This window comes from Triturus cristatus, chromosome 10, assembly GCF_964204655.1.
Source record: "Triturus cristatus chromosome 10, aTriCri1.1, whole genome shotgun sequence".
In the NCBI taxonomy this organism is placed as follows: Eukaryota; Metazoa; Chordata; class Amphibia; order Caudata; family Salamandridae; genus Triturus; species Triturus cristatus.
The window spans coordinates 897728220-897744110 of NC_140593.1; the positions used below are offsets into that span (position 1 = coordinate 897728220).

At 47.5% G+C, this 15891-nt stretch overlaps 1 protein-coding gene across 50 annotated transcripts in view; it reads right to left on the reverse strand.

Moving 5' to 3' along the window:
* The window catches only part of MAP4 (microtubule associated protein 4), a 1793677-nt gene that overhangs the window by 62654 nt on the left and 1715132 nt on the right, over nucleotides 1-15891 (reverse strand). For all 50 annotated transcript variants that reach the window (XM_085628688.1, XM_085628664.1, XM_085628660.1 and 47 more), the window contains one exon: nucleotides 7114-7226. In XM_085628688.1, coding sequence (XP_085484814.1) covers nucleotides 7114-7226 — 113 coding nt within the window. The remainder of the gene's footprint in view (nucleotides 1-7113; nucleotides 7227-15891) is intronic.

A 15891-nucleotide genomic window follows, 5' to 3' on the forward strand; every position in this document is an offset into this window, starting at 1 on the left:
ACTCAAATTCTAATATGCGCAATGAAAAACTTGTTTCGCCTAGCAGGCATTAGCTCACGCTTACAAATTAGAGCCTTCTGCCTGGCTTCTTCTTGGTGATGGCAGACTGTAAGGTGGAAACACGGGAAGGTGCATAAGAAGGCTGTACCCCCGCCGCGGTGATCTGTGTTTCACGTGTCTGAGGCCAACTCCGCCTTTCATCTGTGCGGCGGCCATAGGACCCTTGCCTTGGATTATAAACTCCGATGTTTATATTTAGTGTTAATAATATTAATTTTGATTAAAAATTGCTCCAGTGGATAAGAGAGATTTAAGTACAGCTTGGGCGTGGATAAGTAGTTAGTGATAAAAGCCTCAGGTGGGCCCGCAGAACCCACAGGTCTTTATCCCGTCCAGGTTTGCAGTGATCACTCCATTTGCGCACAGGCCATTGAGTAAAATACTGTACATGTTTCTTATGTTGCAGCGATTTATATAGCTCTTATTCTCTCCATGGTAAGGCCTTGTAGCGCTTGTATTCTGCGCACAGCAACAATGCCGTAATTGGAGGTGCTAGTCTGTTACAGATGTCAAGGTAGGCGAGGGCGTCAACTGTTCGGTAGGGCCCTGTGTGTACTGCATGAGTGCAGGGCCCATAGTATTTCAGTACAGTAACAGGCCTTCTTCTTGGCACCCCCCCCCAGCTTCCCTTTGTGTTTGAGTTCTGCTGCAGACTCCGTACAGCTTGTTAGCTAGGGCCGCGCATTAATGTTTACATAGGGGCGGGTTTGAGGCTCCGTTGTAGGTACTCTGGCGTCTTTCAAGCCCTCAAAAATCCACTCAAAGCCCCCTTTACCCTCCCCCAGTAAAGATCACTTGCACCAACTCACAAAGCGCCTGTCATTCACCCCAAACATACACGCAATCATGGCGTGGTTTTGGCTGGTTTATTCTCTCATTTGTGTTTGAAGATTTCCTACTTGAAACTATATGCGTCTCCATGGCTTCCATTCGATTTTACTTTTTAATTTGATAAAATGTTGTTTATTTTGTTTGGTACCATTGGCCTGTAATGCGCTCTACTCTGGCCTTATCAACCTCCCCACGCACCGTGACTGCTCTGCCCCGACCCTATCGACCTTTGAAATTTAAATGGAAGAGGTTGTCTATGCAGAGCAAAGCACTTAAAACACAGCAATGACGTGCTCATTGCAGTGGCCTCTGTGCCTGTTTGCCACCGCTGTGCTTCGGAATTATATACTGTTCTTATCAAACACGTCTGCTTGACCTTGGAAGGATGGAAGGCTTACCAGCCCTGCAGACTCTGCACCTGCGTCCTTAAGACCGTTTTTAACCCACTGAGTTGCCTTGCTGTCTAACACACATTGGTCCGACCGGCTGCATGCAGACTGGCCGCTTTATCCTCGTTAAAACTAATGAGTTGGTATGTAGGGTTATGGACGCACATGTGGGATTTATGGGCTGGACCTGCACGGTATCAACCAGGGAGGAAGGCTGGGCTCCAAAACGTAGACGGGAAATTATTGTAGCTCTCCAGCCTGGGGCCACACGTGTGAATCGGTGGTCCCCATAAAAACTGGGTAACAGGGCTCTGAAGACGAGGAGGGGCGAGCGTAGCGTGAGAGTTTGTAGTGATGGGAAAGGGGGGCAGTGTGCTTCTGGGGAGGGGAAACAATTTTGTTGTAGTCCATGTTACATAAAACAATTTGAATTTGAACCAGCGAATAGAGGAAACCAATTGAGACACTATTGCAAACATGTAAAAAAAAATTGTAGGGTGTAACTTTTGCTTAGAAATTGTGACTTTGTTAAAGATTTAATTAAAGCTCGTTCTAGAATAGCTTTTCCCCTAAAGAAAACGCTGTTTCCTTGCTTACGATTTCAACCTCAGAGACCGCAAAGCGATTATGCCCCAAACACGGCCGCATGTTCCCTGGTCATTCACCTCAGAAATGGGGTAAATGAACTTTCTGAAGCAGGAATAGTGCACTAGGGGTGCTTACATGAAGTGGGTTTTTCCACTTCCTGCATGGTTCAAAGTCTTATAGAACGTCACGTTTACCTACTGACCGGACCACTGGAATTATGCGGCACAGGAGGAACATATTGTGCAGCAGAGTTGACTAAACGATTTGGTCAACAGGCGGATTGTGCTGCTCAGTGCGGCGCATTTTGTGGTAGCATCGCTTCACTGTGTTGCTGATTTCTTGCATGTTAACCCTGTCTGAGCACGTACTGCATCTTTAGCGCCAGTTTAACACCCAAATGCAGCAATACGCAACGCAAAGGGTTCCGTCAACTTTTGGTAAGAGCGTGCCTTGTGCGGCAACATGAGTCATTTTTGTTATAGAACAACCTAAGTTTTCAATGCTGCAATCCCGCTGCTGCAAAAAAATACATTCTGTGTTTATGTTTATTGTAATCCGAGTATTGCTTGCGTTTATCACGTTCACTGGCATTCCACTTCTAGCATGTAACTTGCAGGTTACACATAGATCTCTGCAATACATGCAGTAACCAAGTGAGCTATGTTTTCAGCACAGTCAGCTGTGTTACCAGCTACAAGTATACAACCTCTAAAGCTATTTGTGGGAAGTGTCTTGACACCCACACATTCACGTAGCTTATCTCTTTTGTGTGTGCTCATTCAGGGAGTTGTTGTGTACTCCTTTTAGATTGCAAACATTTTGAAGTACTGCCATTCCATGGACTAAAAACTCACACAATTTTTTTAATTTTGCAAAATACAACCCGATCATCCGTTTTAGACAAAATAAGCTCAAAAAGTTTTTATAATTTCCTACCAGAGAAGGCTGTCTTCTGATTAGCAGCATCAACGTTCAAGGAAAAGATTGATCACCTTTCTCGGAGACAAAGCAAAAAAAAAACCAAGCATTTGCAATGCAATAGGTCTCGTATTTATGCGAGTTTGAGCTATTGACATTGCAAATGACAATGCCTTTTATTTTGGTTTTCGTGTTTAAAACATAAATAAAAGGCATTGTAATTTACAATATCAATAGCTTAAACTTGCGTAAATGGGAGACCTATTGCACTGCAAATCGGCAATGAACCTGCACAGAGCAAAATCCTCCCAAATTTGAGACGAGAATGAATAAGTTAGGGGCATATTATCAAGACAGGCGATAAAATTATCGCCGCTTTAGTGGCAGAAGACTGCCGCTAAAACGGCGGTCTGCTGGTGCAGGCGACAGTGCAGAGTGGCCATCGCCGGCGCAGCCCTCGTGAAGGGCCCCGATGCCGCCAGCTGAGCCCGAGGACTTCAACAATCAAACGCCTTTCACGAGGGTCTCAAAATGGGGTTCAGGAGAATTCACTCAGCTCCCGGTGCTTTATGGAAGTGGCTGCTTTGCAGACCAGGGATTCCAATAAATCTTTCTCCCTGCAGAATTCGTGTTTGGTTGCAGAGATGCCGCAGATCCCCTGGGAAATCTGACCTGCTCCGAGGCTGCACTGCAGGGACCTGATCATCAGTTACAAATAAAATAAACATCCATCGCAGGAGCTTTCTTGTTGTTAAATTAGACTTTTAATCACTGCTGCCCAACTTGCTCAATCCATAAAACGTGGCCTGCTAGTTCATTCAAACATTCCTTCCACTCTTAATTTTACCTGGGGTTGCGCGGGGGCCATTAAATACCCTTCTGTGTAAATACAGTGCACATACAGCGGCCTGAGTTGAAGTGCAGTGGCTCAACATTAGCTAGTGTCACATGAGATGGCAACCAGGGGCACGGCTGAGCTCCGTTTTAGCTTGCACCTGAAAACGGGGATGTGCTTTTAGCAAAATCTAATGTAAACCCACCCAAAAACAAGCATTTGCAATGCAATAGGTCTTTCATTACTAACATTTTGAGCTATTGGCGTTGCAAATATTTATGCAACGCCAGTAGCTCAAACTTTCAGTAATGCGAGACCTATTGCATTGCAAATGCTTGTTTAGCAAGTAGCCAGAAGGATTGTGTGAGTATCCACCTCGAGAAATCTGTGAATGCCATAGGAACACGGAAAACTGTTGAATGGGTGAGGATTCACAGCGAACCTGTGAAGGAGCTGGTGCAGTTTCGAAGGCAGTCATCTGATACAGAGGGTGTACGGGGGGTGCTTTCAAGCACAAAGGCCTGAAGAGCTATTGCCCAGCACACCGAATAGTGACAAAATGGCAGATAGGTACTCAACAGATTGAAGAGCTGCTATGCTCAATCGGAGAAGCTGTTGGGGCACAGAGAGCTATCACTGTGAGTATGGGACATCGCAGCAGCATGCATGCAACTCGAGCAGTTCTATAATGTCAGTGGTAGCAACATCAATTCTGTAGAAGTACAGAAGCTTCAAGAGAGAAAGCATCAGACCCATGGAGGCAGCAAAGAGGTTGGAAGGGAGGGCAGAGCCACAGAAAGACACCTGGTGGGGGCCATTACCATATTCCTGCATGCCACAGTCACATTTTAGGGTGACAAGAAATGTCAGGCAGGAAGCCCCTGGAGGACTCAGAAAAGATGACAGATGGTGCATGTGAACACTATTTAGACATCTTTGGCATCATATGTAAAAGGGGGGGACTGACAGAAGGAAGCAAAAACTGAATGAGGAGAAGTGGAAATCATTTTGGGAGCTCACAGTGGGGAAAAGAGTCATCTTAACTCTTGTTGCCAGAAGAGGCACTGAAGCCGATGCCAAACAAGATCCTAAAGTAAGGCAAGCCAAGTTGAAGACGCACCTGTAGCTACTTTCCTAAAGTCATGAATGTGTAGAACATGTATTATGCAGAAAATAATCTACTTAGAGGCACTAGAATATGCCACAACAACTTCGGCAATCGTGGCATATAACCTGGGAGGAAGAGTTCTCTGCTCCAAAAATATATATTTTTGGTCAATGGCATATTAATTTCCCAAATGTCAAACACGCTTTATGTTATGTAGTATCTTACAATGCTTTGTACATTGTTGAATCGGAACCCTTAAAGAAGCTTTTGCGCACAGCCAATGGATGGTAGTGAGGGGACTTGCTAGATGGTGAACTGCCTGTATTATACTAATTGCTGGACATTTACATCTCAGTCTCATTCTATACACTATAAAAAACGTAATATAAGAGGACCGTGCAAGAACCACAATGTCTCAGCTTGACTTTCTTGTCCTAAACTCACCTGGGTTTCTTAGAACTATAATAGCAAAAGGAGAAACAGAGCATGGCTCTTCTGCAATATTAAAAACGTAAGGTAGAACAAGCCTAATGGGGTGTGGTGACAGTGGCATGTGAATGATTTGAAAAAACACTGATGGACCACTGGAATTATGCAACTCTGCAGCGATTTTGCATGATTATGGATTTGTCACATTTGACACAATCCATCATCTTCCAACATAACCTGCAGATTTTAACACCATCATTTGTTGTTTCTTTAAGTTGCTGATTGCTGCACACAGAATTGGTCCTTTGCATTCTAATGCTCACTGTGTTAATTAGTTTAGAAGAATCTGGTAAACAAAGGACAGTGTTGCACTCTAACATTGGGAATTTAGAAGTGAGAGTTTCCTGATGGCACCACACTCAAAGCCAACAAAGTCCAGAATGGTCAAAAGAACCACATGCTCAATCACTCAGGAGAGGAAGAGTTGAATTGAAGTAACTCATTTTCAACATTTCTGTTTTCTGCTATGCAGGATGATTACAAATATACTAATGTGGCATAGGTATGCCATTTTTGCTAAGAACCCATTGGTCCTCTGAATCAAAAGGGGCCTTCTATAGCAGACTTGAGCAATGTCTCTTAGCAAGACTGTAGACAATTGTTACAACAGAGAGCTTCTGTTCAAGAAGGTGTTTGAGAGGTTGCTCAACAACCTCAAATCAATCAATATTTGAAAAACAGAACCCTATAGAGCCAATCCGAAGCAGAACAATCCACATGAGGATTAAAAAGCATGTTAGTCTCAGTCTGAATGTCAAATCTTGAGCAATCTACTGAGAGCTAATCAAGAAAAGGCAGCAACATACTGAAACAAACAGACTAACGAAAACTCAGATTAGTGCCTAGTTTTAATATATTATAGGTCAAGCATGAATTTTGGTCATCAGGATGTCTGAGATGTATGTATGGAGAGTCAAGGCCAAGCCTAGGGTGCTGCCACAAGTATTTGCCAACCATGTGACTTTATTTCTGTTACCCCAGCCAGTCTCTGGAACTTGAAAACTTGCATAACCAACCTTAGATGTGCACTTGCATGACTTAGCAATGAAAGGGACAACCAGTTATCACTGGTTAGGGCAGACAGTGGCTCCCATAAAAGTTACTAGTACCCGCAGTGCAAAACTGCCCCTCATTAACAATTCACTCCTTAAAGCAGGCCAAATATAGCCCAGAACAGATTTGTACAGAAAGCAAAAAGATAAAGATACACTGGAGAAGGGCAGCTGCTAGCTGGATCACTACAAATCTAAGGCTTGTTAATCAGTACTAGGAACTGAAAGAGAAGTTGTATAGGGAAGCATGGGGGAGGAGGGAGCAAAAACAGGAACATGGCCAGAACAGATATGAAAAATATTCCACCTCCCACAAAATTAAACTCCAAGGTTTCAAAACCATTTTGCCACCAAGATGTAGAAAGAGTTTGATTAAGTCTGCTTAACAGAAGCTATGAAGAGATGTCTATTTTAGAGATATCATTGGTACAGTCTATGCTGTTTTCTGGACTGGTGACAGTGATGATGGCAACTTTACAGCAAGTGAAATGAATCCTCAGCACAATGAGAGTGACAGCCTGACAGCATTACTTACCTGTAGCAATAGCTTCCAAGCATGGGTAGCCTCCTCACATACACAGTCTTAGAATATTGTTCCCTTCTTGACACATGGAAGTCTGTGCAAATGATAAGTTTGCTGGGTAAGAGAGAGACATGCTCCCCAACAGTGACCAACCAAGGAGCCTGGTAGAAAGTCTAGCACTGTATCAAGCAGCTGTCCATTAGGACAATTAGATCCCTGATCCCATCAATTCCAATTTCACACAAGTTTACATTTCTTGTGCACAGGAACATTTCATAAAGGGAGGCATTCATAGTTTAAAACCACTGAAAGTGTCTTACCTTCACTTTCCCTCCAGCTGGAGCATAAGCCACATTGTCTAGCGATCCCACCTTTGACTGCACCTTGTCCTTGACATTGCTTTTATGGTTTTCAATTTTGACATCACCTCCCCCTGAAATGGAATACATTGAGTTAATATCAAGTTAAATATCTCACGAAAATAAACAGAAAATTCTTGATATGTTAGGATGATTATATATTAAATGTATTCTAAAAGGCAGGGGAATCGTGGAATGGAATATAGAATCAAAGTACCAGTCTGAAGGCTGTGTTTTACCAAACACGATTCTTTGATCGTGTCTGGTAAAACCCAGCCTTTAGACTAGTACTTACATAGAAATCTGAATGGCTTCCAAGTAAGCCTATAATTGACCACATCAAGACACACAAATTAGATTAAAAGTCTCTGCATTTTGCTAAAAGAATAGATGAAACCCATAGAGCCAGAGTACAACAAACCACACTTCCAGGTCCCAGAAGGCCACACTGGATCAACCCACATGAGATGCATCATCTTCAATGACATTTGGTTGGCTTTTTGACTACATGCTGCTTACATTCTGGGATTCTTTGTACCTCAACCCTACAGTTCTATTTTACATTATTAGAAATGAGCCTCTTTACTCTTGCCCAGCACCTCTGTTTATGCTTGGTCTCCATTGGAGCAAGATATCTTCTTGCAACGGTAACCCCAATCACCTAGCCCCCAGATTTCCAGAAGATTCTAAAGCTATTTATTAGCGCAAATTCACAGCTCCTGGCAACTCAATATGCCTGTAATGAACTTTGGGTAATCTTAGTAACAGTGGTTCATAAGGACTCCATGATTTGAAAACTCATGTATTAGGAGAGGAAAATTATTTCCCAATCGCCACTAAATGCAGGGGATAACACTAGCCCTATGTCAGAAATTATTTATTTTTACCAGTCCAATATTGGGAATAGTTTAGATGGCCATCTAAATCTTTTTCAACAAACTGTCAATTATAAAGTATTTTTTGGTGATCACACAGTGCAGATAGTGAAAAATAGTAAACTAGTGTGTATGAAGAACAAGTTACTTACCTTTGGTAACAATATATCTGAAAGAGACATATATTAGTTATAGATTCCTTACCTTAGAATTACCCCCAGGCCTCAGACTGGATACGGAGAATTTTTATTCAGCAGTACCCCTGCGTGTTGGTAGGTGGCGTCGGTCGACTCGTTGTTGGCATAGACGCCACCCCTGCGCTGATGTCAGTTCTTTACACGACATTCCACGCCAGAAGTGCAGAGCCATGCAAGACACCGACCACTGGTGCACAAAACTAGAGCCCTGAAAGGGAGTCCCTTACTCTAGAAGTCAGTTCGCAGAACGGGGAGGATGAGTGGGCCGTAGGGAAATCTATAATTAATATATCTCTCTTACACATATATTGTTACCGAAGGTAAGTAACTTGTTTATCTGAAAGAGGATATTAGTTATAAATTCCTTACCTTAGTATAGATACCCCAGCAATATCAACCCCGGAGGTGGATCTGCAAACCAAGTTCACACCAGAAAGTCCTGGAGAAATGAATGGCCAAAGAAGCCGTCTCTCCGGACCTGACGAACAAGTTACTTACCTTCGGTAACGCTTTTTCTGGTGGATACAATATCTGCCTGTGGATTCCTCACCTTCTAAATACCCCCCTGCCCCAGCATTCCGCGGAAATTCTTTCCTAGCTCTCCCACGTCGACGAGGACGTCCTAATAGCACGGCTCCGCTCGCGACTCCGAATGATGTCATCGGAGCCATAAGAAGACCTCGTCGGCATGCTGACGTCAGTTCCACCCATTTTTTCCGTGCCACCGAGGCAAATGGGCGGACCAACACATTTTCACATGTATACATAGTATACAAAATATATATACAATTGCTAAATAAATTAAAGCATAGACAGAAAGCAATAGATCAAGCATTTCCCAAATTAAAACATAAGCATGATTAAGACATATTTAAAAAACACTCATGTTAAACAGTTAAAGCATCTTTTTGGTAGAAACAGTCGGACAACGGGGAGGCGGGTGGGACCATGAGGAATCCACAGGCAGATATTGTATCCACCAGATAAAGCGTTACTGAAGGTAAGTAACTTGTTCTTCTGATGGATACTTCTGCCTGTGGATTCCTCACCTTCTGAATAAAATCCCAAAGCCATACCTCCCCTGGAGGAGGGTGTCCACCTGACTAGACCAAAAAATCTTGCAAAACAGAACGAGCAAAATGACCATCCCCTCCTAACCTCCGAATCTAAGCAGTAATGCTTTGCAAAGGTGTGGAGGGAGGCCCAAGTTGCTGCTTTACGAATATCAATAACAGGAACACCTCTAGCCAAAGCAGAAGTAGTAGACTTAGCTATGGTGGAATGAGCTCCGATATCTTCAGGAGGGTCCTTCTTGGCCAAGGCGTAGCAGATCTTAATACACAAGATGATCCACCTTGAAAGTGTCCGCTTGTGCACAGCTCTGCCTTTCATTCGTCCAATGTAGCCCACAAAGAGCTGGTCGTCCAGTCTCAGATATCTTGTTCTGTCCAAATAAAAGCTGATAGCTCTCTTAGGGTCCAAACGATGAAGTCTCTCCTCCTCCTTCGAAGGGGGGGGGGGGGAATAAAAGGTAGGTAAAGTAATGGACGGCCTCATTTGGAAAGGAGTAACCACCTTGGGAAGGAAAGCAGCCCTGGTCCTTAGAACCAACTTATCTGCATGAATGGTCAAGAAAGGAGGCTTCGAACTAAGAGCCTGAAGCTCACTTACCCTCCTCGCCGATCTTAACAGTGGCCACAGCACAACCCTGCTGGGCCAAGTAAAGCGAAAACGTTAGAACATCTGACAAGTGGGCCCTTAAAGGATCAATGGACCTCTCTCCACACCATTTAACAAATTTAGACCATCTGGAAGAGTAAACAGACTTGGTGGAGTGTCGCCTGGACGATAAAATAACATCCACCACATCCGGCGGGAGAGAGAAGGAACTCAGGGTGCCCTGTTCAATCTCCAGACATGAAGGTACATGCTCTGGAGGTCGGGGTGTAGAACCTGCCCCTGCGACTGCGAGAGGAGGTCTGCCCTGAGAGGGAGACGGAGCGGAGGGTGCGATGAGAGGTAAAGAAGAGCTGTGTACCACACCCTTCTTGGACAATCGGGGGTAATCAATATGACTTGGGCCCGGTCTTGACGAATCTTCCTCAGAACCTGAGGAATCAAGGGTATGGGAGAAAAATGTAAAGGAGTTGTGAGCTCCAATCCAATTGAAACGCGTCCCCCAGCAATCCCTGCATTGGATACTGGAGACTGCAGAACAACAGGCAGTGCGCGTTCTCGTGGGTGGCAAACAGGTCCAACCGAGGAGACCCCCACATCTGAAAGATGTGATGGACCACCTCTGGTTGAAGCCACCTCTCGTGATCGGCCGAGTAATGCCGACTGAGACTGTCCGCACGAATATTCAGCACACCGGCTAGATGATTTGCAAACACACAAATCCGATGGTTCTGTGCCTAGGACCAGCGTCGCAGAGCCTCTCGACAGAGGCGATACAACCATACACCTCCCTGTTTGTTGATGTACCACATTGTAGTAGTGTTGTCCGTCAGGACTTGAACCGACTGACCGCGAAGGGAAGGAAGGCAAGCCTTTAGTGCCAAACGTATCAACCGCAATTCCAGAAGATTGATATGAAGCAACCTTTCCTCTGGAGACCAAAGACCTTTGACCTCCAGATCCCCCAGATGAGCACCCCACCCTAGAGTGGAGGCATCCGTGATCACTGTGGTCACAGGTGGAGGAAGCTGAAAGGGTTTTCCTTGAGACAGGTTGTCCTGCACACCCCACCAAGTCAACTCCGCTGCAGCTTCTCTGGAGATTCTAACCTTCTTCCCGAGATCTCCATTGTGTTGATACCACTGCCTGCGAAAACACCACTGGAGTGCCCTCATGTGCCAGCGCGCATGACTGACCAACAGTATACAGGAAGCTTACAGACCGAGCAGGCGTAGAACCTTCAGGACTGGAACCGCTCCATCAAAAAACAAAGGAATCATCTCCTGAATGTCGAGAACCCTCTGCAGGGGCGGAAATGCCTGACACACAGTCGTGTCCAGTATTGCCCCTATGAACAGGCAGCGCTGAGAAGGCACCAGGTGCGATTTGGGGATATTCTAAGGTGAGGAATCTAACTAACGTGTTTCTTTCAGATTGGCGGAACACCAACTTCAGAGACTCTACTTTCAACAGCCAGTCATCCAGGTAGAGGAAAACAGGAACGACTGACCTTCTGACATGTGCTGCTACCACCGCCATCACCTTCGTAAAGACTCGAGGTGCGGAAGTCAGACCGAACAGAAGAACCACAAACTGGTAGTGTTCCGATCCTACCGTGAACCGGAGATACTTCCGATGCGACTTCAGGATGGGAAGATGAAAATACGCATCCTGCAAATCGATGGACACCATCCAGTCTTTCTGTTGCAGCGCAAGAAGAACCTGAGCCAAGGTCAAAATTTTGAACTTTTCCTGCCTGAGGTAAAGATTACAAATCCTGAGGTCCAAGATCGGCCTCAATCGACCGTCCTTTTAGGGGGGATCAGGAAATACCTGGAGTAGCATCCCTGACCCCTTTCCTGCTCCGGAACCGCCTCTATCGCACCTTTCTGTAACAAGGTAAGAACTTCCTGCTGCAAAAGCAGTAAGTGGTCCTCTGAACACCAACCCTGGCGAGGAGGGTAAGGAGGAGGAAACTCTAAAAAAGGGAGTGCGTACCCATTCTCTACAAGATTTAAAACCCAACGATCTGAAGTGATCAGTTTCCAATCTTGTAGAAAGTGGGACACCCGACCCCCTACCGGACCAACATGTTCTAAGATGGGGGGGATCTAGAACTGCTTTCCTGAAGTACCAACGGTAGCAGGAGTAGGATTGCTGCTGTGAGGCTCCCCTAAGACGCCCTTTATTCTTCCCTCTGTACGATTTGTACAAAGGATTCTGCTGCTGCTGCTGGCCCTGTTGAGTCTGCTGGCGGCCACGAAAGGAAGCAGCTCTTCCAAAACCACGATATCGCTTGTAGCCGTATCCACTGGACTGCACCTGGAGGCCCAGAGACCTTGCAGTAGCCCTGCTATCCTTAAAATGCTGCAAGGCAGAGTCAGCCTTTGAACCAAATAGTCTTGACCCATCAAAAGGCAAATCCAGCAGAGTCGCTCGAACATCAGGAGAAAATCCGGACTATCTAAGCCAATCTTTTCTTGTCGCCACAGAAGACCCCATCACACGAGCCACAGAGTCAGCAGTGTCCAGACCCGATTGTATCACCTGACGGGCAGCTTGAGAATCAGAAAGGGCCTTGTTGAAGGAACATGCCTGGGCGCCCCTGCCTTGGCCATGAAAGGAACGAAATCCAGGAGTGGCTGGGCTCTTTGTGGAAAGACCCAAGGACTTGGCCGTGGCCCACCAGTCCTTAAAGCGCTCCAGCACACTGTCAGCCTTATCGCCAAACAGACGAGTGCCATGTCCATGAGCGAGCTCTGGACATCAGGCGAGAACCCAGTGGATTGCAACCAAGCGTGGAGATACAGCGCCACTGTCGTATAAGTCGGCCTGCCCAACGAGTCACCGGTGTCCAAACCCCACCGAATGGCGAACTTAGCCGCATCCTTACCCTCAGAAACTGCCTGGGAAAGCACAGCATGGACCTCCTCAGGACACTGAGGTAACACCTGAGCAACCGTGTCCCAGACCGCGTGGGAATAGCGGCCCAACTAACAGGCGGTGTTCACCGACCGCAGCCTCAAACTGACCGACGAGAACAACCACTTACCAAACTGCTCCAACTTCTTAGAGTCCTTATCCGGCGGAGCTTTGGGAAAGGCACTCTGCGATGTCGAGGCCTGGATGACCAGACTCTCAGGCGTGGGATGAGTGGTCAGAAACGCAGGGTCAACAGGCTCCGGGCGGTGACGCCTGGCGCATTTTTATCCACAGGGGCCCCTGTGGCCGGCCGCGACCAAGTGCCCAACAGGATGTCGGTGAGGGCGTCGTTGAAGGGAAGTAGTGGCTCCGACGAAGTCGAAGCCATCTGGAGCACCTCAGTAAGGAGGTTAGTTTTGAGGGCTACCGTAGGAAGATCAAGATTGAGGACCTCAGCAGCCCGACGGAGCCTCATCGTGTAGGAAGAGCCCTCCCCATCGTAGGCGGGGGAGAGGCAAACCCCGGGTCAGAAGAGACTAGGTCGCCGGCGTCCTCCAGATCGTCCACCCAGTCCTGCTCGGAGTCACAGTGACGGGCAAGAGGGTCCTCTGACCCCTCCCAGTCATCAACCACCTCCGTTGCAGGAGGAACCGGTCGCGGCAGCAGAGCCGGAGCCGGAGAGGGGACGAACGGCATCGGAAACGGCACCGTCTCCCAATGCGCATCCCAGGCAGGAACGAAATGGTCCTGGAATAGGGGCAAGGGGGGAACAAACGGCACCCACTGTGGCGCCTGAGGTGGAGCCGAGGGCGGCGCTGGGGACGGAGCCGGGAGCGCTGGACCGAATGGCGCCGGGGCCGGAGCTGGGCCGGAGCCAGCGGCGTAGGATCCTGTGGCGCCAAGGCAGGATCCGCCGGCTGGCCAACAGGATCTGGACATAGGACATAGGACCGCAAGGGCAGAAGGCGCGCCGGCGGGAGCCCGAGGCCTAAAAAGGCGGTCCATGATGGCAAGAAACTCTTGCACCTGTTCGGGAGTCGCCAACGGACCCGGGTAAGGCGGGTAGGCCGCAGAACTCCCAGGCTCTAAGGAAGCCGCAGGGGCAGAACCCCTGTCCCCCTCGTCCGCATCCGAGGACCGACAGGGGGGACGTCGGAGAGCGAACACGCTTCTTAGACTTCTTTTTATGTCGTCGCTTAACGGAATCCGAGGGCGAAGACTTGGAGCCCGAGAAGCAACGACTGCGGCCCCTGGACCTGGAGCTGCGTTGGGACAAGTGCCGGACCTACAGCAGCTTCTGGCGCCGCTCCCTCAAGGCCTTCGGGGCCATGGCTCGACAGTCCCGGCAAGAGCGGGAGTCATGGTCAGTCTCCAGGCAGTAGAGGCAAACATCATGGGGGTCCGCCACGGACATGTTGCGACGGCAGGCCCCACAAGACTTAAAGCCAGGCATCCCTACGTGCACCAGGAGAAAAAAGGGGAGACAAAGTCTCAAAAGAGTATTCAAAAAGTGACTAAGGTACGTGCTCTATCCGGATCTGCGCTTGCTGGCACGGAAAAAGAAAGAACTGACGTCAGCACGCATAGGTGGCGCCAAAGTAGTCTCTGTGACGTCATCTTGGCGCTTACGACGCCAGTGACTGACGCGGAGCCGCACGACGCCACCTACTGACGCGCAGGGGTACTGCTACCAAAAATTTGCCGGATCCAGTCTGACGCCTGGGGATATTCTATGGTAAGGAGTCTATCACTAACGTGCCTCTTTCAGATGAACGTGTGCAGACATGCCCACGTGGCTGCCTGGCAGATGTCACTGAGTAGGACTCCCGACGCCCTGGTGGAATGGGAGTAAAACCCTACTGGAGGCTCCTTTTTCGCCAAGGAATAACAGATTTTACTGCAAAGTACGACCCATCGACAGATGGTTCATTTTTGCACAACCCGACCTTTCTTGGTGCCCACATAGCCAACAAAGAGTTTGTCCCCCACCCGGAATTGTTTTATGCGATCCAGATAAAATAAAAGCGCATGTTTTGGATCCAGACGGCGGAGCCTCTGTTCCTCCTTAGAAGGATGCGGGGGCAGGAAGAAGGTGGACACAGTGATGGTCTGTCCTATGTGGAAAGAGGTAATCACTTTCGGAAGAAAAGAAGGCCTAGTGCGAAGGACAACTTTGTCTGGATGAACAGCAAGGAAAGGAGGTTTAGAAGAAAGAACCAGGAGCTCACTCACCCTGCGAGCAGAGGTGATGGCAACCAGAAAAGCATTCTTTAAGGTCGAGAGTCTGAGAGGACAATTATGTAATGGCTCGAAAGGAGCACACATAAAATAAGTTAAGACCAGATTCAAGTCCCACTGGGGCATTACGAAAGGAATAGGAGGAAAGAGGAGAGTAATGCCCTGCAGAAATATATTAAAAATAGGGGACTTGAAAAGAGAAGTCTGATCAGGAAAGCAAAGAAAGGCCGAAAGATAGCCTTTAAGGGTGCCCAGAGCAGAGCCCTGCTGGGCCAAAGAAAGAATGAAGAGGTGAACCTGTGAAAGAGGGGCAGAAAGGGGAGCCAGCCTTTGCTGTGCACCATGCCACAAATTTGTTCCAGCTACAGGTGTATACCGTTTTAGTGGAGGGATGCCTGGCTGCTAAGATGACATTACAGACTTCGGGAGGAAGGCCGAAAGCTGTCAACTGTGGCCGCTCAATCTCCCTCAAGGAGGTGGAGGCTGGACAGGTTCTGGTGGAGGACCGTACCCTGTTGTTGCGACAGAAGATCCTCTTGAAGAGGCAGTCGGATCAGAGGATCGATGGCCATGTTCAAGAGCCCAGGATACCAGACCCTTCATGCCCAATCGGGAGCCACAAGAATGAATTGGGCCCGGTCGCACGTGATCTTTTCAGCACTCTGGGCAGAAGTGGAATAGGCGGAAAGGCATATAGAAGACCGCAATTCCACTTGCGACAAAAAGCGTCGCCGAGTGAGTGCCGCCTTAGAAATTCCAATGCGCAGAACTGCTGACATTGCGTGTTCTCTTCGGTGGCATATAGATCTAACCAAGGCTCTACCCACTGC